At 44.7% G+C, this 24245-nt stretch overlaps 1 protein-coding gene across 7 annotated transcripts in view; it reads left to right on the top strand.

The window, feature by feature from the left end:
- TBX1 (T-box transcription factor 1) overlaps positions 1-24245 on the top strand; it is a 105992-nt gene that overhangs the window by 34393 nt on the left and 47354 nt on the right. For 3 of the 7 annotated variants that reach the window (XM_058158658.1, XM_058158656.1, XM_058158657.1), the window contains 3 exons: positions 3334-3401; positions 4629-4729; positions 18816-24229. In XM_058158658.1, coding sequence (XP_058014641.1) covers positions 3334-3401; positions 4629-4729; positions 18816-19261 — 615 coding nt within the window. In that variant the 3' untranslated portion in view covers positions 19262-24229. Of the gene's footprint in view, positions 1-3333; positions 3402-4628; positions 4730-7648; positions 7861-18815; positions 24230-24245 lie in introns of those variants that run through there. The other 4 variants (XM_058158663.1, XM_058158662.1, XM_058158664.1 and 1 more) reach the window with 2 other exon arrangements.

Here is a 24245-nt window from a genome sequence, read left to right as displayed (position 1 = left end):
AAGGAAAAGATTTCAGGATAATGGAGGAAGAGGAGGAGAGGAGAAGGAGGTGAGGAGGAGAAGGAAAGGGAGGAAGAAGGAAAAGATTTGAGGATAATGGAGGAGCGGAGAAGGAGGAGAGGAGGAGAAGGAAAAGGAGAAGGAGAAGATTTCAGAATAATGGAGAAAGAGGAGGAGGAAGAGGAGGAGAGGAGGAGAAGGAAAAGGAGGAAGAAGGAAAAGATTTCAGGATAATGGAGAAAGAGGAGGAGAGGAGGAGGAGGAAGAGGAGGAGGAGGAGAAGGAGGAAGAGAAAGATGTTTTCAGAATAATGGAGAAAGAGAAGGAAGAGGAGGAAGAGGAGGAGAAGGAAAAGGAGAAGATTTCAGAATAATGGAGGAAGAGGAGGAGAGGAGAAGGAGAAAGAGAAGATGAAGGAGAAGTTTTCAGAATAATTGAAGAAGAGGAGAAGAAGATGTTTTTAGAATAATGAAGGAAGAGGAGAAGGAGGATGAGAAGGTGTTTTCAGAATAATGGAGAAAGAAGAGAAGGACATTTCTTTTCATAAAGGAGAAGATTGAATTGCAACAATGAAGGAGGTGGAAGAGGAGAAGAATTTTTCCATAATAGGTGAAGGAGGAGGAGGAGGAGGAGGAGAAAGAGGAGGGGGAGGAGGAGGAGAGAAGGAGCAGTGATGGAGCACAAAGAAAACGGGGAGCCATGGGATCGGGGCTGGAAGGAAAGCTGCCCCTTTAAGAAGCCTTTCCCAGCCTGGCATCTCTCTGATCGCTTAGAACAGCTGCTTATTTTTCTCTTCTGCTTTCTATCACTTTGACCTCGAAGGGCTGAACTGTCACCGAGGGGCTTAAAGTTTGTTTTTCAACCCATTCCGGAAACTCACAATCATTATACTTTGTCCCTGGATTTGTTTAAATATAAAGGGGTTATAAAGGAAGGGGGAGGGAATGTCCCTCCCTTGCTTCACTCTTCTCCCACCTCCCCGTGAATGAAATAAATATACCGCAGTGATGGTCTGGAGATATGACAGGGATAATTTTTGCAGATAATACGGGCTTTTCAAAACAGATCAGAAGCTTAAAAGAGGCCTCTGTCCTTGTGCTGGGAATTAGATTTGAAAGAGCAATAGCAATAGCCCTTAGACTTAACATACCGCTTCTCCGTGCTTTACGGCCCGCTCTAAGCGGTTTACAGAGTCAGCCTCTTTCCCCAAACAATCTGGGTCCTTGTTTTACCGACCTCGGAAGGACAGAAGGCTGAGTCGACCTTGAGCCAGTCAGGATCGAACTCCTGGCTGTGGGCAGAGTTAACCTGCAATGCTGCATTCTAACCATTGTGCACCATGGGTGGACTGGTGGATGGATGGATGGATGGATGGAAGGATGGATGGATGGAAGGAAGGAAGGAAGGAAGGAAGGAAGGAAGGAAGGAAGGAAGGAAGGAAGGAATAGCAATATCACTTAAACTTATATACCTCTTCACAATGCTTTATCGCTTTCTCTAAACGGTTTACAAATGTCAGCCTCTTGCCCCCAACAATCTGGGTCCTCGTTTTACCGATCTTGAAAGTACGGAAGGCTGAGTTGACCTTGAGCCAGTCAGGATCGAACTCATGGCTGTGGGCAGAGTTAGCCTGCAATGCTACACTCTAGCCATTGTGCACCATGGATGGGTGGGTGGGTGGGTGGGTAGAAGGAAGGAAGGAAGGAAGGAAGGAAGGAAGGAAGGAAGGAAGGAAGGACGGACAATAGCAATAGCACTTAGATTTATATACCGCTTCACAGTGCTTTACAGCCCTCTCTAAGTGGATTACAGAGTCATCCTATTGCCCCCCAACAATCTGGCTCCTCATTTTACCCACCTTGGAAGGAAGGGAGGCTGAGTCAATCTTGAGCCGATCAGGATTGAACTCCTGTCAGTGGGCAGAGTTAGTTTGCAATACTGCATTCTAACCACTGCGCACCATGGGTGGGAGGGAGGGAGGGAGGAAGGAAGGAAGGAAAGGAAGGAAGGAAGGAAGGAAGGAAGATTAATAGCACTTAAACTTATATATCGCTTCACAGTGCTTTTACAGCCCTCTCTAAGTGGTTTACAGTGTCAGCCTCTTGCCCCCAACAATCTGGGTCCTCATTTTACTCACCTCAGAAGGATGGAAGGCTGAGTCAATAGCCCTTAGTCTTATATGCTGTTTCACAGTGCTTTTACAGCCCCTTTCTTTCTTTCTTTTTTTAAATATTTATTAAATTTCCACACATTAAAATACACAGTACAAAAAAAACCCCATGACACACACAAAAAACAAACAAAGGCAAGCACATCAAAATTTCAATCCTAGTTTTTCTACATCAGTATCTCTATCCTAATTAACCTCTTTACACAAATTCTACTTCTAAATATCTCTGTCTTAACTCAACATCCTTATTTAAATTATATTAACTTCTATTCACAATTCAGTCTCATAACAAAAATATCCCTTAAGTCTTAAACTTACTCTCAAGCCAGGAATTATAGCCCCTTTCTAAGCAAAGTTTACAGCTTTACAAGCAAAACAATTTAAAGTTGAGAAACTTGAGTGGACAATCCATAGATGGGCATTCAAAAGCAGCAAAAAATGACCGTGGCAGTTTTTAAAAGAGCTACATGTAAATAGAGGTAGTCTCCACCTTACAATTGTTTGTTTAGCGACTGTTCGAAGTTACAACAGCACTGAAGAAAAGTGACTTAGGACCATTTTCCACCCTTACGACTGTGGCAGTCTCCCTGGGGTCACGTGATCCAAATTGAGACGCTTGGCGACCGACTCATTTTTTATGACGGTTGCTGTGCCGCGGGGTCATGTAGGCAGGGATGAAATCCTGCAGGTTCTGACAGGTTCGGGTGAACCGGTAGCGGAAATTTTGAGTAGTTCAGAGAACCGGCAAATACCACCCCAGAGTGGGGTGGGAAAAGAGATTTTGCAATATTCTTCCCCCAGGAATAGGGTGGGAATGGGGATTTTGCAGTATCCTTCCCCTGGAGTGGGGTGGAAATGGGGATTTTGCAGTGTCCTTCCCCCAGGAGTGGGGTAGGAATGGGGATTTTGCAGTATCCTTCCCCTGGAGTGGGAAGGGAATGGGGATTTTGCAGTATCCTTCCCCTGGAGCGGGGTGGAAATGGAGAGTTTGCAGTATCCTTCCCCTGCCACGCCCACAGAACTGGTAGTAAAAAAAAATTGGATTTCGGATTCACTGAACGACTGTGTTGCTAACTTCACAACCGCAAGGATTCACTTAACAGCGGGGGGCAAAGAAGTCGTAAAATGACTCTAAAGCCATTTCCCTAATTCTCTCCTTTCAGATAACCCAGCTTAAGATTGCCAGCAATCCATTTGCAAAAGGATTCCGGGATTGCGATCCTGAAGATTGGTAAGCCAGTTTCATTTGTTCTTCTTTTCTTCAACGTGGAATAGAGCAGGGGTCCCCAACCTTTCAGACCTCAGGGACCACTAAGTTCATCATTTTAAATCCCGCGGACCACTAATAGGATCTGCCTAATGACCGGCTGGGTGGGCGTGGCTAGGAGGGTCATGTTACTAGGTGGGCGTGGCCAACTCGATGTCACTCATGTCGAGGGGCACCTCGCCGGCCTCTACTCGCCCCTCCCCTCCCCTCCCAGCCACTCCTCGCCTGCCCGCCTGGACTCCTTAGGGACCCAACAGGAAGCAGTTGCTGGAGCTAAGCAGCCACCACGAGAAAGAGTTGGCAAAACGGCTCAGTTCACATTGGATCTGACCAAGAAGGAGGCTTAGTAGAAGCACCTCACTGAGGACTAGGAGCATAAGCTTTCCAAGCAGAGGGAAGGCCTGCGGGAGTGCAAGGCCAGGTACCGACACCTGGAGGCTCAGTGGGCTGAGATGGTCAGCCAGTTCCAGGCCATGATGCTGTCCCACTGGAACAAGGTCCTCCAGCTCTTCGCCACCAGCAGCACTTCCCTCCAGCCTTCACCCCAAGCCCCACACCAGGAGGCTGAAGCAGACCCCAAGTCAGAATTTCTGCCCCCTCCCTCCAACCCACACAAGAAGACCCCAAAGGGGGAGACTCTCTGCAGCAACACAAACGTTCATTGCACGTATCCATCCCAGGGGCTGTAGTTTGAGGACCCCTGATTTAGTGCAGTGTAAAAAAATGCAAATAATTTTTCTGCGAACCACCAAAATTTTCTCGGGGACCACCAATGGTCCACGGACCACCAGTTGGGGACCACTGGAATAGAGTACAGAACGACAGAGTTGGAAGGGACCTTGGAGGTCTCCTAGTCCAGCCCCCTGCTCAAGCAGGAGACCCTATAGTATAGGGCCTATACAATTCCAGACAAGTGGCTGTCCAATTTCTTCTTAAAAACCTCCATTGATGGAGCACCCGCAATTTTTGCAGGCAACTTCTGTTCCACTGATCAATTGTCCTCCAATTAATTAAGTAATGTAATAAATTAATTAATTGGTCCATCCCGGGCTGGACTCAAATACGGAACTTAATCTGCTCCTACAAAAATACAATTCATACAAAAATAGAGTATCCCTCTACAAGAAGCTTGAAGTGAGAGATGAGTCAATCACAGAGTATTTGATTTTTTTCCCCCCCGTCCTGTGACAGGCCTAGGAATCACCGACCAGGAGCCCTACCTCTTATGAGCGCCTTCGCTCGGTCGAGAAATCCGGTGTCTTCTCCAGTGCACCAAAATGGAACTGACAAAGGTGAGTCCCTAGTTTCTCACCTGCGCTCTGAGCCTCTGATAGTCCCAGCTGTATAGGAAAACAGTAGCCGAAAAGGGGTTCTCTGCCATTTCCTATGGAGAATTCTCTGTTCATCACCCCCCAATCATCTAATGCTCTGTCAGTGTTCCAGAACTATCTATCTATCTATCTATCTATCTATCTATCTATCTATCTATCTATCTATCTATCTATCTATCTATCTATCTATCTATCTATCCATCTATCCATCTATCATCTATCTTTACCTATCTGTCTGTCTGTCTATCATCTATCTATCATCTACCTTGCTCTCTATATCTATCTATCTATCTATCTATCTATCTATCTATCTATCTATCTATCTATCTATCTATCTATCTATCTATCTATCTATCTATCTATCATCTATCATCTATCTTTACCTATCTGTCTGTCTATCTATATCTATCTATCATCTACCTTGCTCTCTATATCTATCTATCTATCTATCTATCTATCTATCTATCTATCTATCTATCTATCTATCTATCTATCTATCTATCTATCCATCTATCATCTATCATCTATCTTTACCTATCTGTCTGTCTATCTATCATCTATCTATCATCTACCTTGCTCTCTCTCTCTCTCTCTCTCTCTCTCTCTCTCTCTCTACTATTTATCTATCTTGCTATCATCTATCTATCTATCCATCCATCTATCTATCTATCTATCTACTATTTATCTATCTTGCTATCATCTATCTATCTATCCATCCATCCATCCATCCATCCATCCATCCATCCATCCATCTACAGTATCTACAGTATCTATCTATCTATCTATCTATCTATCTATCTATCTATCTATCTATCTATCTATCATCTATCTATCATCTATCCATTTATTTAAAACACATATATATCTGCCCATCCAATTCTGGCCAGCTCCCAATCAAAAATTAAAAGCCACATATAGCCAAATATATATTCAGCTTCAACCACAACAATAGAGCACACAATAGATACAAACTTAAAGTGAACCGCTCCAAACTGCAGAAAATATGACTTCAGCAACAGAGTGGTCAATGCCTGGAATGTACTACCTGACTCTGGTTTCATCCCCAAACCCCCAAAATTTTAACCTTAGACTGTCTACTGTTGACCTCACTCCATTCCTAAGAGGTCTGTAAGGGGCGTGCATAAGAGCACCAGCGTGCCTACCGTCCCTGTCCTAATGTTCCCTTTGGTTGTATTCATTTTATGTATTCAATTCACGCTTATACTTATATATATTATCTAATACGCACTCGACAAACCAACCAACAAATAAATAAAAAATATAATCCTGTTAAAACTATGAAACGCCACCCATTCCAAGATTCACATAGATTTCAGGCAAAGCTACCTGAAATGCAAAGCAACCCCACGAAACCAATCACGTCCGTTGTGGGGATGGGGCATAAGACCCCTGACCCCTGCAGAGTCCATGTCAGCCCTCCCATGCAGGGTTTCTCCCACCGCAAGTGCACCCTTTGAGTCTTAAGGGAGTGACGCGTAGCAACCCGACATTAAATGCGGTGCACCGCCAGAATCTGCTAACTAGTTAAGACACAGAGTTTGGCAATTGGCCAGTCTGCTTTAGACGGATTACAAGAAAAACATTTTGCTCACAAAGAGCGGAACGTCTAACCAGGATTTAGCGATGGAAGTTCGCTCTTCTTTATTGGGCTCTTAGTGGCTGATCTGGTTATTCTTTTGAGACGGGGGGGGGGGGGAATTTTGCTTTTAATGCATCCCCCTTGCAAACCCCGTCAAAAGGACTTAATTCCTGAGACAGCCAGCTTTGTAAACAGGAGGTTTTGACTTGAGGGTGGGGGGGTAGAGGTGGGGGGAGCAACATTGATCCAACTAGCTGTATCTCCTTCTAGCACTCTGAGAAAGTCTGGGGGGGAAAAAACAACAGGTCCCTACAAGCAAACATCGTTGTCCCTAGTATAAAAAAATCCCGTTTTGGAAGAATAAGAGTGTGAAATTTAACAGTGGCTGTTCGGTTCATGCAAAGATGCATTCTGGCTTCTGTTTATTTTTTGGGGAGAAGGCAGAATTTTCAGTAGCGTCATTCAGGAAACGCAGTTTAGTTCGCTTTATGGTCGTTGCACCTCGTACAACAAAATTAAATGCCATCTTCAGCATACAACCTTAAGGTCTGCAACCTTAAACACTCCAAGAGCCATTTGGACCCATTTCCCACAGAAAAGAAAACACCGGGAGCCACAAAACCTGGGTGGGCGTGGCCAACTCGACGTCACTCACTTCTACCAGTCACATGACACACCCCCTAGCCACGCCTACCCAGCTAGTTATTAGGACAGACAACCGGTTGTTAAAAAACACCGGGAATTACAAAACCCTTTTGACATCTCTCTCTCTCCCTCCCTCCTTCTCTCTCTGTATCTCTCTATGTCTGTCTCTCTCCCATTCTCTCTGTATCTCTCTGTCTCTGCCCTGGCCGCTTCTCTATCCCTTGCCATCATCCTTACCTTCTCAGGTCAGACAAGGAGTGACTGGGAGGGGAGGGGAAGAGAGTGAAATGGGTGGGGCCAGCCAGTGGTGGGATCACTTGACATGGAGGACCCAAAGAGCCGCATGCGGCTCTGGAGCCACAGGTTGCTGACACCTGCTGTGCATTATACATTAAAAACACACACACCCCACATTTTATACAATTGAATTGAAAACCCCTGACATTGCATTAATGTTGCGCTAGATAGTAGAATTCAATATAGTTACTGCTCTGGGATAGAAGCTGTTTTTCAGCCTATTTGTCCTTGTTTTTATTGCCCTGTACCGGCTGCCAGATGGTAATAGTTCAAAAAAAAAAAAAAAGGGGGTGCCCAGAATGAGATGGATCTTTAAGAATGTTTTGAACTTTCTTAAGGCAGCGGGAGCTATAAAGCTCTTCCAAAGAGGGGAGAGGGCAACCAATATGATCTTCTGGGCAATGACGTTGACCCTCTGGAGCGCTGCCCTATCTGCCACTGTGCAATTGGCAAACCAGACACAGGTGCAGTAAGTTAAAATACACTCTCTATGGCGCGGTGGTAGAAGGTATATATATAATACACACACACCGACACACACATTTGCCTCCCGTGTAAACTTACAACCAATTCACATTAAATGTGACTCATTTTTCTCTTATGTATCTTTTTATTGTTAATTTACCCTGTAAACTCTCTCTGTTTCTACGAGAGCTATATAACATAAGCAGTTTTCTTGAACAAACAAACAAAAGAATAGATAGGAGGAGAAGGTGCAAAAAAAGAAAAAAAAGGAAGGAAGGAAGGAAGGAAGGAAGGAAGGAAGGAAGGAAGGAAGGAAGGAAGAAAGAGAAAGAAAAAAAAGAAAGATGGAGGGAGGGAGGGAGGGAGGGAGGAAGGGAGGAAGGAAGGAAGAAAAGAAAGAAAAAAAGAAAGAGAGAGAGAGGGAGGAAGGAAAGGAAGGAAGGAAGGAAAGAAGAAAGAAAGAACGAAAGAAAGAAAGAGGGAAGAAGGGAGGGAGGGAGGGAGGAAGGAAGGAAGGAAGGAAGGACCCACAGTACCCAGTAATTGCCTTTAACCTCCCCCAAAACCTGCCCCAGATATCTATTTAAGCTTTCTCGCTGATTCCATTTCCATTACGCAGAATAAACAGTCGGTCAGGAGAAGAAAAAAGAACGAGAGGCCCTTTCTCTCAAAGCGCACTCCGAGCCTATTAAAATAAAGAAAAGGGGGGGGGGGTAAGCCTGTATTTGTTTAGCGTTATACAATTGCAAAAATTTCAGGCGTGTGCAAACGTGTCACTCAACTCCGCTCGATTTATCAAAGTCACAATGCCTTGTCTCGGGAGCCGGGATCGTTTGCTGAACACAATGTTAAACACTTCATCTCTTTTTTAAAAAACAAAAAAACGAAAGAAAGAAAAAGAAAGAAAGAGAAAGAAATCTAAACTTTGGGATATTTCTGCATTCTTTACCTCGTCTCTGTTCATGTCACACACACACACACACACACACAAGAAGTCTCCTTTTGTTTCCTTCTTATGGCGAAAACACTGCGGATGGCTGTCCGTGGAACAACCTCGTCGTGCAGGTGGGGGTGAAAACATATTTCTGAATCACCAGGTGACTTCAGAGCAGGAGACATAAAACACAAAATAGAACAACAGAGTTGGAAGGGACCTTGGAGGTCTTCTAGACCAACCCCCTGCCCAGGTAAGGAAACCCTACACCACTTCAGACAAATGGTGAGCCAATCTCTTCTTAAAAATCTCCAGCGTTGGAGCATCCACAACTTCTGGAGGCAAGTCGTTCCACCGATTAATTGTTCTCACTATCAGGAAATTTCTCCTTAGTTCTTTCTAAGTTGCTTGATTAGTTTCCATCCGTTGCTTCCTGCCTTCTGGTACATTGGGCAGGGGTGAGTTCTACTTTATTTATTTATTTTTATTTTATTTTTATTTGAATTTATATCCCGCCCTTCTCCGAAGACTCAGGGCGGCTTACAATGTTAAGCAATAATCTTTATCCCTTGTATATTATATATGAAGTCAACTTTTATTGCCCCCAACAATCTGGGTCCTCATTTTACCTACCTTATAAAGGATGGAAGGCTGAGTCAACCTTGGTCCTGGTGGGATTTGAACTTGCAGTAATTGCAAGCAGCTGTGTTAATAACAGACTTACTTAGTCTGTTGAGCCACCAGAGGCCCTTATTTACCTTTACTACCAGTTCGCAGCGGGATCGCACAGCGGGATCGACTTCCTGATGACGTCAGAGTCGGTGGGCGGAGCCTCCCCTGGTTTTACTACCAGTTCGCAAGAACTGGTCCAAACCGGGGGCAACCCACCACTGACATTGGGGAATAGGTTGACTCCCTCCTTTCTTTGTGGCAGCCCCTCAAATACTGAAACACTGCTGTCATGTCTTTCTTGTCATTAAGTTTCCATTAAATTCCAAGAATTTAAAAAGAACAATTGGATCCAATATTCTCTTGATTTGTTGGGGCATTATAACGCCGAAGCGTCCTGAGGCAGTTTAAAAGCCAAAGCAATTTAATATCATAAGCTTCCACTTTTTGTATCGTTTTTTCTAGGGTGATCAATTTTGTATATCTCGTTTTTTCTACCTGTTTCATTTTTCTTCTTTATACTGTAACTGCTGTTCTAACAGCAAGTCCTTCATAAAAGTTATTGCATTACATTCTTGATGAAATTCTCTTTCCATTGATGTATAATTTTATGGTACTATTCCAAGATCATCTGATGGATCGCAACCCATCAGATGATCTTGCATCTGAATTAAAGTATCTAAGATAGTTCTCAGAAGACGACGATAGAATAGAATAGAATAGAATAGAATAGAATAGAATAGAATAGAATAGAATAGAATAGAATAGAATTTTTATTGGCCAAGTGTGATTGGACACACAAGGAATTTGTCTTTGATGCGTATGCTCTCAGTGTACATAAAAGAAAAGATATGTTCATCAAGGTACAACATTTACAACACAATTGATGATCAATATATCAATATAAATCATAAGGATTGCCAGCAACAAGTTATAGTCATACAGTCATAAGTGGAAAGAGATTGGTGATGGGAACCATGAAACGATTAATAGTAGTGCAGATTCAGTAAATAGTCTGACAGTGTTGAGGGAATTATTTGTTTAGCAGAGTGATGGCCTTCGGGAAAAAACTGTTCTTGTGTCTAGTTGTTCTGGTGTGCAGTGCTCTATAGCGTCGTTTTGAGGGTAGGAGTTGAAAACACTGCGAAATGGCGAAAACACTGCGGATGGCTGTCCGTGGAACAACCTCGTCGTGCAGGTGGGGGTGAAAACATATTTCTGAATCACCAGGTGACTTCAGAGCAGGAGACATAAAACACAAAATAGAACAACAGAGTTGGAAGGGACCTTGGAGGTCTTCTAGACCAACCCCCTGCCCAGGTAAGGAAACCCTACACCACTTCAGACAAATGGTGAGCCAATCTCTTCTTAAAAATCTCCAGCGTTGGAGCATCCACAACTTCTGGAGGCAAGTCGTTCCACCGATTAATTGTTCTCACTATCAGGAAATTTCTCCTTAGTTCTTTCTAAGTTGCTTGATTAGTTTCCATCCGTTGCTTCCTGCCTTCTGGTACATTGGGCAGGGGTGAGTTCTACTTTATTTATTTATTTTTATTTTATTTTTATTTGAATTTATATCCCGCCTTCTCCGAAGACTCAGGGCGGCTTACAATGTTAAGCAATAATCTTTATCCCTTGTATATTATATATGAAGTCAACTTTTATTGCCCCCAACAATCTGGGTCCTCATTTTACCTACCTTATAAAGGATGGAAGGCTGAGTCAACCTTGGTCCTGGTGGGACTTGAACTTGCAGTAATTGCAAGCAGCTGTGTTAATAACAGACTTACTTAGTCTGTTGAGCCACCAGAGGCCCTTATTTACCTTTACTACCAGTTCGCAGCGGGATCGCACAGCGGGATCGACTTCCTGATGACGTCAGAGTCGGTGGGCGGAGCCTCCCCTGGTTTTACTACCAGTTCGCAAGAACTGGTCCAAACCGGGGGCAACCCACTACTGACATTGGGGAATAGGTTGACTCCCTCCTTTCTTTGTGGCAGCCCCTCAAATATTGAAACACTGCTGTCATGTCCCCCTAGTCTTTCTTGTTATTAAGTTTCCATTAAATTCCAAGAATTTAAAAAGAACAATTGGATCCAATATTCTCTTGATTTGTTGGGGCATTATAACGCCGAAGCGTCCTGAGGCAGTTTAAAAGCCAAAGCAATTTAATATCATAAGCTTCCACTTTTTGTATCGTTTTTTCTAGGGTGATCAATTTTGTATATCTCGTTTTTTCTACCTGTTTCATTTTTCTTCTTTATACTGTAACTGCTGTTCTAACAGCAAGTCCTTCATAAAAGTTATTGCATTACATTCTTGATGAAATTCTCTTTCCATTGATGTATAATTTTATGGTACTACTCCAAGATCATCTGATGGATCGCAACCCATCAGATGATCTTGCATCTGAATTAAAGTATCTAAGATAGTTCTCAGAAGACGACGATAGAATAGAATAGAATAGAATAGAATAGAATAGAATAGAATAGAATAGAATTTTTTATTGGCCAAGTGTGATTGGACACACAAGGAATTTGTCTTGGTGCATATGCTCTCAGTGTACATAAAAGAAAAGATACGTTCATCAAGGTACAACATTTACAACACAATTGATGGTCAATATATCAATATAAATCATAAGGATTGCCAGCAACAAGTTATAGTCATACAGTCATAAGTGGAAAGAGATTGGTGATGGGAATTATGAGAAGATTAATAGTAGTGCAGATTCAGTAAATAGTTTGACAGTGTTGATGGAATTATTTGTTTAGCAGAGTGATGGCCTTCGGGAAAAAACTGTTCTTGTGTCTAGTTGTTCTGGTGTGCAGTGCTCTATAGCGTCGTTTTGAGGGTAGGAGTTGAAAACACTGCGAAATGGCGAAAACACTGCGGATGGCTGTCCGTGGAACAACCTCGTCGTGCAGGTGGGGGTGAAAACATATTTCTGAATCACCAGGTGACTTCAGAGCAGGAGACATAAAACACAAAATAGAACAACAGAGTTGGAAGGGACCTTGGAGGTCTTCTAGACCAACCCCCTGCCCAGGTAAGGAAACCCTACACCACTTCAGACAAATGGTGAGCCAATCTCTTCTTAAAAATCTCCAGCGTTGGAGCATCCACAACTTCTGGAGGCAAGTCGTTCCACCGATTAATTGTTCTCACTATCAGGAAATTTCTCCTTAGTTCTTTCTAAGTTGCTTGATTAGTTTCCATCCGTTGCTTCCTGCCTTCTGGTACATTGGGCAGGGGTGAGTTCTACTTTATTTATTTATTTTTATTTTATTTTTATTTGAATTTATATCCCGCCCTTCTCCGAAGACTCAGGGCGGCTTACAATGTTAAGCAATAATCTTTATCCCTTGTATATTATATATGAAGTCAACTTTTATTGCCCCCAACAATCTGGGTCCTCATTTTACCTACCTTATAAAGGATGGAAGGCTGAGTCAACCTTGGTCCTGGTGGGATTTGAACTTGCAGTAATTGCAAGCAGCTGTGTTAATAACAGACTTACTTAGTCTGTTGAGCCACCAGAGGCCCTTATTTACCTTTACTACCAGTTCGCAGCGGGATCGCACAGCGGGATCGACTTCCTGATGACGTCAGAGTCGGTGGGCGGAGCCTCCCCTGGTTTTACTACCAGTTCGCAAGAACTGGTCCAAACCGGGGGCAACCCACCACTGACATTGGGGAATAGGTTGACTCCCTCCTTTCTTTGTGGCAGCCCCTCAAATACTGAAACACTGCTGTCATGTCTTTCTTGTCATTAAGTTTCCATTAAATTCCAAGAATTTAAAAGAACAATTGGATCCAATATTCTCTTGATTTGTTGGGGCATTATAACGCCGAGCGTCCTGAGGCAGTTTAAAAGCCAAAGCAATTTAATATCATAAGCTTCCACTTTTTGTATCGTTTTTTCTAGGGTGATCAATTTTGTATATCTCGTTTTTTCTACCTGTTTCATTTTTCTTCTTTATACTGTAACTGCTGTTCTAACAGCAAGTCCTTCATAAAAGTTATTGCATTACATTCTTGATGAAATTCTCTTTCCATTGATGTATAATTTTATGGTACTATTCCAAGATCATCTGATGGATCGCAACCCATCAGATGATCTTGCATCTGAATTAAAGTATCTAAGATAGTTCTCAGAAGACGACGATAGAATAGAATAGAATAGAATAGAATAGAATAGAATAGAATAGAATAGAATAGAATAGAATAGAATTTTTTATTGGCCAAGTGTGATTGGACACACAAGGAATTTGTCTTTGATGCATATGCTCTCAGTGTACATAAAAGAAAAGATATGTTCATCAAGGTTCAACATTTACAACACAATTGATGGTCAATATATCAATATAAATCATAAGGATTGCCAGCAACAAAGTTATAGTCATACAGTCATAAGTGGAAAGAGATTGGTGATGGGAATTATGAGAAGATTAATAGTAATGCAGATTCAGTAAATAGTTTGACAGTGTTGATGGAATTATTTGTTTAGCAGAGTGATGGCCTTCGGGAAAAAACTGTTCTTGTGTCTAGTTGTTCTGGTGTGCAGTGCTCTATAGCATCGTTTTGAGGGTAGGAGTTGTAACAGTTTATGTCCAGGATGCGAGGGGTCTGTAAATATTTTCACGGCCCTCTTCTTGATTCGTGCAGTATACAGGTCCTCAATGGAAGGCAGGTTGGTAGCAATTGTTTTTTCTGCAGTTCTAATAGCTCTGGGACTAGAACACACCGAAGAGCTACAGTTACTTAGGTTAGCAATTGCCATCTTGGTGAAATACAGTAGTGGCCCAAATTGTGGGAACCTTTTGGGAAAAGAGTATTTTCTAAAACTAGCTAATAACACCACTTTTTTTTTTTTTGGAGTAGTACCATAAAATTATACATCAATGGAAAGAGAATTTAATCAAGAATGTAATGCAATATCTTTTATGAAGGATTTGCTATTAGAATTGCAGTTACAGTATAAAGAAGTAAAGTGTAGAAAAAAAATGAGATATCCAAAAATTATGACCATAGAAAAAATGAAAGATACAAAAATGATCACCATGTCAGTGAATATTTAGTTGGGTCACCTTTAGCATGAATGATGGCCTTACAACGTCTTCCCATGGATTGAACCAAGTCTTTTAGTTCTGCAGCTGTTCTAATATGAATCCAAGATTGAAGGATTGCTTCTATTAACTGGTTTTTTTTGCTGGGTCGCTTCTGACTAACAAGTTTCTTTAGTCGGCTCCATAGATTTCCAATTGGGTGAAGGTCTGGGCTATTCTATCAGTGGAATGTTTATTTTAGTTTATTTAGAATGGGGTTATTAGCCATCAAACGTCAAAAATACACTTTTCCCAAAAGGTTTCCACAATTTTGGCCACTACTGTAGGTTCTGATGGTCACTTGAACTTTGTCCTCGTAGTGGTAGAAAGCTTATTTTTTCCTCCTCCTGAATTTCTAGGGTAAGGATAACCTAGAAGCTTTTTAAGACTCCCAGAACCACCCACAAAATGAAGATATGACAGAAGGGGACGAAGAGTAGATGATTCAGTGTCAGTCAATGTAAACCAGAGATCTTCAACCTTGGACACTTTAAGCCTGGAGGACTTCAACTCTCAGAATTCCCCAGCCAGCAAAGCTGGCTGGGGGATTCTGGGAGTTGAAGTCCTCCAGGCTTAAAATGGCCAAGGTTGAAGACTCCTAATGTAAACTGTAGAAGGTTAGCCTTCTACTTTCTACACTGAATGTAGAATTGATGTTGAGACTCAATTCTACACTGAATGTAGACTCCAGAATGTAGAAGGTTATAGCTCTACATTGAGTGGTTTGATCCTGTTTCTGCAGTGTAGACAGAGATGCTGGGCCTAATGGATGGAAACATCTGGGCACTGCACCTGTCCTTGCATAGGGACCCTGATCCCTACACCTTTATAGTTCTGTTGTAAAGTATGTTTCATGCATTCACTCTGCTGCGCCAGGGGTGCAGGAATGGGATCAGAATGAAACTGATCCATGGCACGACGTAATGGAATATGTGGAGATGTTGGGGGACGAGCGGAAAAGATGCTGCCTCAGTTGAATAGGGCCGTGGTGGCTCAGTGGCTAAGACGCGGAGCTTGTCAATCGAAAGGTCGGCAGTTCGGTGGTTCGAATCCCTAGCGCCGCATAATGGGGTGAGCTCCCGTGACTTGTCCCAGCAGTTCTGCCAACCTAGCAGTTCGAAAACATGTAAAAAAGGCAAGTAGAAAAATAGGGACCACCTTTGGGGGGAAGGGAACAGCGTTCTGTGCACCTTTGGCGTTGAGTCATGCCGGCCACATGACCACGGAGACGTCTTCGGACAGCGCTGGCTCTTCAGCTTTGAAACAGAGATGAGCACCGCCCCCCTAGAGTCAGGAACGACTAGCACGTATGTGCAAGGGGAACCTTTACCTTTACCTTAGGACACAATCGGACAAGAGCGACAGGGGTCCCGAGTAGATTAGCAACTAGAGGAAGAAATTGAGGAAGGGCCAACCTTAATTGCTCAAGCAATTTGTACCTTCGGGCCTGTGAGATGCCCGTTAATGTAACTTTACAATAAAAAAAAATAGAAGTTTAGTTCATCGAGACAGGTTTCCTGTCTGGTTTATCGGGGGAAGGCTGGATACACGCCAAGAAATTCCTAAGCCTAGGTGAAGGGGAACTTGTAGCTATCTAGAGAGAATGGTATGTGAGAATGACCTTGAGGGAGGAGGAAGAGCTGCAGACTGAACAAACAGCATGGACAAGATTTCCCAGCCTACAGAAGGAGAGAGGGTGTGGGAAAAAAATTCAGAAGGGACCCTCCCTAGTTTTCCGGAGCGTAGAAGAGAAAGGAGAGGGGAAAATACTTTCAAATCTTGCAAGAGTCTGTTAGTCCTTGACTTACGGCCACAACCGAACACAACATTTCTGTTGCTATTGAGTGAGTTTTGTTCCATTTCACAACCTTTCTGGCCACAGTTGTTAACTGAATCACTACGGCTGTTCAGTGAGCAACGCGGTTGTTAAGGGAATCTGGCTTCCCCGTTGATTTTGCTGGTCAGAAGGTCGCAAAAAGGGATCACATGACCCCCTGGGACACTGCAGCCGTCATAAATATGAGTCGGTTGCCAAGCGCCTGGATTTTGATCACTTGCGTGACCATGGGGATGCTGCAATGGTCATAAAGCGTGAAAAACGGTCATAAGTCACATTTTTCAGTGCTGTTGTAACTCTGAACAGTCACTAAATGAAGTGTTGTAAGTCGAGGACTATCAGTATAGTAGCTAGTACAGGGGTCTCCAACCTTGGTCCCTTTAAGACTTGTGGACTTCAACTCCCAGAGTCCCTCAGCCAGCAAAGCTGGCTGAGGAACTCTGGGAGTTGAAGTCCACAAGTCTTAAAGGGACCAAGGTTGGAGACCCCTGAGCTAGTACACCTGGTTGAGTTTCTTGCCTACCTTGAGGGGGCAAACATTTAGATGTAGCTGAAGAACAACTCTGGTCAATATGTACAGCATCCTCTCTAGCAACATTTGGAACCCCAACCTGTTTGTATCCTTTTCCAAAGGAACAGAGGAACCAAAATATTGGGGTGGTGTGTCCATTTTTAAAACGGGGTTTCAGATGAGTAGATGGAACCAGATGTCTCTGTAGCCCTAACTTGTCAGTTTGAGCCGTCCAACTGTGTAGCGTTTCACATTTTGTCAGGCACAAATAACCAGATACAGAAGTTGAGTTCAAAATACTAGAACTTTATTCTTGTCACCTTTGCAGAAGAAGGGATGCGGCGGCTCAGTGGCTAAGACGCTGAGCTTGTTGATCGAAAGGTCGGCAGTTCAGCGGTTCAAATCCCTAGTGCTGCATAACGGGGTGAGCTCTCGTGACTTGTCCCAGCTTCTGCCAACCTAGCAGTTCGAAAGCAGGTAAAAAATGCAAGTAGAAAAATAGGGACCACCTTTGGGGGGAAGGGAACAGCGTTCCGTGCGCTTTTGGCATTGAGTCATGCAGGCCACATGACCACGGAGACGTCTCCAGACGGCGCTGGATCTACGGCTTTGAAACGGAGATGGGCACCGCCCCCTAGAGTCGGGAACAACTAGCACATATGTGCGAGGGGAACCTTTACTTATGCACAAGAATCTGGTCTACTAATGGTCAAACTAAATTGGCAGTAGAGAAGAGTGAATGGAATTCACAGGAGGCTGGAGTTGAGTCTCTTGTGGCTGCGTGATAATTCCAAACTAATGAGGCATTTAACCCCACCCTCCAGCTCAGCTTGCTCATCTCCTACATCAAGTTGCCCCCAAATTTAGCAACTTTTAAGACTTGTAGACATCAACTCCCAGAATTCCCCAGTCAGCCACACTGCTTGGAGTATTCTGGTAATTGAAGTTCACATATCTTAAATTTGCTGAGGTTACGGAACAGTGCATTAAAGTAATATCCAACAAACAGAATAGGATATAGAACAGTATAGCCTACTTCAGATAATCACCTGAATTTTACACAACATACGGAATGAATTTGGATTATGGTTTAACACGGTGCACAAACTTATCCTAAGAATTATCCTTGCTAGATCAGGCCAAAAATGGCCAATTAGAATAAAAAAAGATGTTGAGACTCTAGAAAGAATGCAGAGAAGAGCAACAAAGATGATTAGGGGACTGGAGGCTAAAACATACAATGAACGGTTGCAGGAACTGGATATGTCTGGTTTAATGAAAAGAAGGACCAGGGGAGACATGATAGCATTGTTCCAATATCTCAGCGGCTGCTGCAAAGAAGAGGGAGTCAAGCTATTCTCCAAAGCACCTGAGGGCAGGGACAAGAAGCAATGGGTAGAAACCAATCAAGGAAAGAAGCAACTTAGAACTAAGGAGAAATTTCCTGAGAGTGACAACAATTAATCCGTGGAACAACTTGCCTCCAGATGTTGTGAATGCTCCAACACTGAAAGTTTTTAAGAAGAGATTGGCCAACCATTTATCTGAAGTAGTGTAGGGTTTCCTGCCTGGGCAGGGGGTTGGACTAGAAGACCTCCAAGGTCCCTTCCAACTCTGTTATTCTATTTTAAGATGTCTCTGCAAAGCTGGGGAATTCTGGGAGTTGAAGTCCAGAAGTCTTAATGTTGCCAAATTTGGAGAACCCCCTGTGCTACACACTTATAACATAACATAACATAACATCAGAGTTGGAAGGGACCTTGGAGGCCTTCTAGTCCGACCCCATGCCCAGGCAGGAAACCCTACACCATCTCAGTCAGATGGTTATCCAACATTTTCTTAAAAATTTCTAGTGTTACATGTTACATGTTACTTACATCGCAGAGGCCACTACCTAGAGTTTCTGGAGATGTCACACTTAGCTGACCCCTTCTTGTACTTTCTCCCCTGCTCCCCTTGCCTGTTCTATCATGTGCTGCAGATATAGTGGAGAGTCGACGGGAATACGAACGGGAATCGGCTGGTGGGACGCCCCTCCACGCCGATCCAACTCATCAGCAGCTCATGTCTCGGGTGTTAAGTCCGGCGCTCCCGGTTCCTGGTGGAGGCGGCTTGGTCCCACTCCCTAGTCCAGCTGGAAGTCGGCCTAGTCCCCCACATCACGAGTTGCGGCTGGACCCCCCTGCTTCCGAACCTCTCCATCACCATCCCTACAAGCATCCGGTCTCTGCTTATGACCATTATCTAGGAGCCAAGAGCCGGCCAGCCCCCTACCCCTTGCCCGGTATCCGAGGACACAGTTACCACCACCACCACCACCATCACATGAATCCAGCTGCTGCTGCAGCTGCGGCCGCAGCCGCCGCAGCCGCCAACATGTATTCTACCGCCGGCGCTCCCACGACCTATGACTACGGACCGAGATAACGTCTCCAATGTGTGCTCCTCGGGCTCGGACCGACTCTTTGCATGGTGTGAATTGCTCAGTACGTTTGGGAAAAGTTTCCTGTTTTGTCGAATTTGGGATGGGGTGGGGGTGGAATCCACCATCGTCCCCTGGTGCACACGGTTTTCTTCCCCGCGCCATCCTTTCCACCAGGTTCTGCTGTTGGGCCCGTCGTTCAGGATCCGTGTTGCGTTTTTCCCCATCCGGGGGGAATGTGATCTTTGGCTCGCGTTTGGGGCATTGCAGTGGAGTGATGGGAAGCTGGAGTTCTCTCGGACTCGCTTTGTCGCCAGCTGTGGGGCTAGAAGGGCATTTTCTCCTCTCCTCAGCCTTCCACTCAACGCACGGAGCTGCAGTTCCTTTCTCTGCCGCGTAACCCACCAAGCGTCCTGGTGTCATTTCCTGGCTGCTCTGGCCCCGATGCAGCTCTATACAGGTAGTCCTTGACTTACAACCGTTCCCTTGGTGACTTTTCACAGTTACGACGGCCCTGAAAAAAATGGGTGACTTTTGAACGTTCATCACACTAACGACCCCATAGTCACAAGATCAAAATTCGGCCACATGGCAACTGGCATGTATCTGTAACCATTGCATTGTCAAAGGATGGCCATTGGTAACCCCTCCCAGCCAACTTCCAACTAGTCAATGGGAAGCCAGATTTACTTAACGCTCGCATGATTTACAGATTAGCAGAGTTGGAAGGGACCTCGTAGGTCAACTAGTCCAACCCCCACCCACCCCCATCCAAGCAGGAGATCCTAGACCATTTCTGACAGACGGCAGTCCAGTCTCTCCTTGAAAGCTTCCAGGGATGAAGCTCTCACAACTTCTGAAGGCAAGTCCCTCCGTTGAATGTAGAATAACAGAGTTGGAAGGGACCTTATAGGTCATCTAGTCCAACCCCCACACCCTGCCCAAGCGGGAGACCCTACACCATTTCTGACAGATGGCAGTCCAGTCTCTTCTTGATTCATTTAACAACTGCAGGGATTGGCTGAACCACTGTGGCAAACCACCGCCTCGCTTAGCCATGGAAATTTAGGGCTCAATTACGGTCGTAAGTCAAGGACTACAACTTTGTCCCCCCTTTCCCGTTCTTCCTACTGTAGTGGGGACCAAATCACCCGCCAGGGTTTCTTTTACAGTGTTGAGGATCCAGTCTCAGCGATCTCTGATTGGAAAGCAGGTGGGAGCACCTGATTGGGACAAACAGTCTACATCCGACCCTGGAGAGCTTTGCCCATCCAGGTACGGCTCAGGAATTCTGGGAGTTGAAGTCCAGAGGTCATAAAGGGGCCATAGTTCCCCATCCCCTGGAGTAGACCAATCTGGCCTACAGATAGTCCTCATTTTACAACTGTTCATTTAATGACCGTTCGAAATTACAAAGGCCCTAAACATAGAATAGGAGAATAACTTTACTGTCACTTTAAATGTACACTAATTGGCATTTTTTTTTAAAAAAAGTGACATGAGCTTTTTTTTACACTCACGACCATCCCCAGGGTCACACGATCCAAATTCAGACGCTGACTCATCTTTATGACGGTTGCAGTGTCCCGGAGTCACGTGATCCCCTTTTGTGACCTTCTGACAAATAACTGTTTTCTGACAAGTAATGGATTCGTGTTAAGTGAATCCAACGGGGGAAGTTGGATTCACTTAATGACCAGGAACCAGGAACCGTTTCAGGGGTACCCTTAACAACTGTGGCTAGAAAAGTCGTAAAAACAGGGCAAAATTCACTTTAGCAGAACATAACAGAATAACAAGAGTTTGGAAGGGATCTTGTAGGTCATCTAGTCCAGCCCCCCACCCCCCACCCAAGCGGGAAACCCTACATCATCTCTGACAAATGGAGTCCAACTGAAAGCTTCCAGTGATGAAGTGTCCAGAACCTCTGTAGGAAAGTCGTTCCACTGAATATAGAATAGCAGAGTTGGAAGGGACCTTGGAGGTCACCTAGTCCAACCCCCCACCCCCCCCTGCCCAAGCAGGAGACCCTACACCATTTCTGACCGATGGCAGTCCAGTCTCTTCTTGAAAGCTTCCAGGGGTGAAGCTCCCACAACTTCCGAAGGCAGCTTCTGTTCCGTTTCACAAAGATCTCACTTAGCAACAGAAATTTGGGGCTCCGTTGTGGTTGCAAGTTGAGGACTACCTGTGCGTTGGAAAGAAGGCAGCTCCCGGCATGCCTCCCTAACCCAACCAAGATCAACCGCCGACAATCCTGGGACTTCTGAGTGACGCGCACAGCTGACGAGGCTTGTCAGAGCGTGCGGCTCCCTCCTGACCTGCACCCAGTTGTCCCACGCAGGCATGTGCTTAGCACATGACTGGCATGTGCCAGGGTGGGCGCTGAGATGCCGACGGTGGCATCTCTTGGTCCCCTGCCACCCAGCCTCTCCTGACCCAGGCTGGTGCCAAGCCAACCGTGTCCTTTGAGTTCTGGAATTCTCATTGTCAGGAACAAGGCATTTAGGAAGCGCGGCCAACTCCACCCACCAGAAGCATGGATTTCATGAACACAGGTAGTCCTCAACTTGCAATGGTTTGCTCAGTCCCCGTTCGTGACTTATGACCGTTGCAACCTCCCCACGATCAAAATTCGGACGCTCGGCAACTGACTCGCGGTAATGACGGTTGCAACATCTTTTACGTCCCCTTTTGACGAGCACAATCAATGGGTAAGTCATAGTCACTTAACAATCGGTGTTCCTAGCGTAACATTCGCAGTGATTTCGCTCAGACACCCGCGGCAAATAAGGTCACAAAACCCGGGGGGAGGGGGGAAAACCCCTTGCTTCGCAACTGCCTCGCTTAGCGAAGGAAATTTGGCGCTCAATGGTGGTTGTAAACTGAGGACTATCCGTATTCCCCATCCCAACAACTGTATTAGGGCCGGTGGACGCCAATGGAAATAATACAATCTCCCTTCCCCAAGAGCATCCCACTCAGTGGGGAAATCCAATGTTTTTACTACCGGTTCTGTGGGCGTGGCTTGGTGGGCGTGGCGTGGCTTGGTGGGCGTGGCATGGCTTGGTGGGCGTGGCAGGGGAAGGATACTACAAAATCTCCATTCCCACCCCACTCCAGGGGAAGAATACTGCAAAATCCCCATTCCCACCCGACTCCTGGGAAAAGGATACTGCAAAATCCCCATTCCCCACCCCATTCCTGGGGTGAGGATACTGCAAAATCTCCATTCCCCACCCGACTCCTGGGAGAAGGATACTGCAAAATCCCCATTCCCTCCCCACTCCTGGGGGAAGGATACTGCAAAATCCCCATTCCCACCCGACACCTGGGGGAAGGATACTGCAAAATCCCCATTCCCAGCTGACTCCTGGGGGAAGGATGCTGCAAAATCCCCATTCCTATCCCACTCCAGGGGAAGAATACTGCAAAATCCCCATTCCTCACCCCACTCCTGGGAGAAGGATACTGCAAAATCCCCATTCCCCACCCCACTCCTGGGAGAAGGATACTGCAAAATCCCCATTCCCCACCCCACTCCTGGGAAAGAATACTGCAAAATCCCCATTCCCACCCCACTCTGGGGCCAGCCAGAGATGGTATTTGCCAGTTCTCCGAGCCACTCAAAATTTCCGCTTACGGGTTCGCCAGAACCTGCTGGATTTCACACCTGATCCCACCCACCCCGGAGAAGCAGAAGAGAGAGAAGGGGCCACAGCAGGAGAGCCTTTGAGGAGGTCCAGGGTCTTTTTATTTATTTATTATTTATTTTTGGGCAGTAGGCTAGAATCCGTAAGCAACCCCTCGACAGAAAGCGTTGGAAGGGACCTTGGAGGTCTTCTAGTCTGACCCGCTTCCCACCAGCTGGAATAAAACCCCATGTTTTCTTCGGATTGGGTCTTTCCTGGAACTCAGATCTTCCGTTCACAAGGATGAGCAGAATCGTCCTCTTAAGAGAAAGTTGGCCAGGTTAGGGGCAGTTGGTTGGTTGGTTGGTTGGTTGGTTGGGAGGGTGGGAAGAGGTGTCACAATTCAAATTGCTCATCCTATACACACACACACACGCACACATACACATTGTTCAGTTTTTCTCATCTTGGTGCAAAACCACAGGAAGAGAAGTCTTCTTGGTCTTCCAAGAAGAGTTGATGTTGATCTTCAAAGGTAGATTGAGTTGATCTTCAAAGGTAGAAGCTGCCAACCGCTTCCATTATCTTCATCCTCTCAACACTGCCACACGCTTGGGATTCTGTAAAACCAATTTGATTCTTTATGTGGATGGATCTTTCTTTTGCTTTTGCAACAAGTTTTGCATAATTCTGCAATAATTAATTAATTGCAATAATTTTTGCAATTCTGACACCCCAGCCTAAACCTGCCCAGCTCTGGAAATACAAAAAAAACCAACTTCCTTTCTCTGTGCTTTTAATTCCAGCTTTTTGCTCACCTCGGTATTTCTTGCTTCGTTAACAAATTTCACTGTAGGATTCTTTGAAGAATCTATGTAAAATCCCTTTGGAAAAATACTGCTGTCCTGCGTGCATTGTTATAACTTGTTATAAGCCCTTTTTTCCCTTGGTTTTTTTTTTCTTTTCCTGCTTTGTGGTCTCAAAACGTTTTGGAAGGATTTCTTTTCTCTCGGAACGGATCAGTGCCAAAGGTTTTGAGTCAAAACCTATTGTGACATTGGTATATTTATTGATATTATATTATTCCTTTTTTTCCCTTCCCAAAGTGATTACGTATGCAGTTCCTGGTGGTTCTTTTTTCTTCTTCTGCTTTTATAGTTGCTGTGTAAAAAAAGAGAAAGAATGGAAAAGCTGGGGTGGGAGGGGGGACAACCAAAGAATCCTATCTGAAAAATATGTAGATAATTTGTAGATAATTTGTAGATATGTGTAGATAACACTGGGGGACCGGAAGGAGGAAAGATGGCAGGCAGTAACATTTATAAACAGTATTTCTCTGGAGTTTTTGCTTTATCTC

Source organism: Ahaetulla prasina, chromosome 15 (genome assembly GCF_028640845.1).
Source record: "Ahaetulla prasina isolate Xishuangbanna chromosome 15, ASM2864084v1, whole genome shotgun sequence".
NCBI classification, from domain to species: Eukaryota; Metazoa; Chordata; class Lepidosauria; order Squamata; family Colubridae; genus Ahaetulla; species Ahaetulla prasina.
The sequence above is the reverse complement of the archived record's forward strand: the minus strand, read 5'-3'. Positions and strand labels throughout refer to the sequence as shown.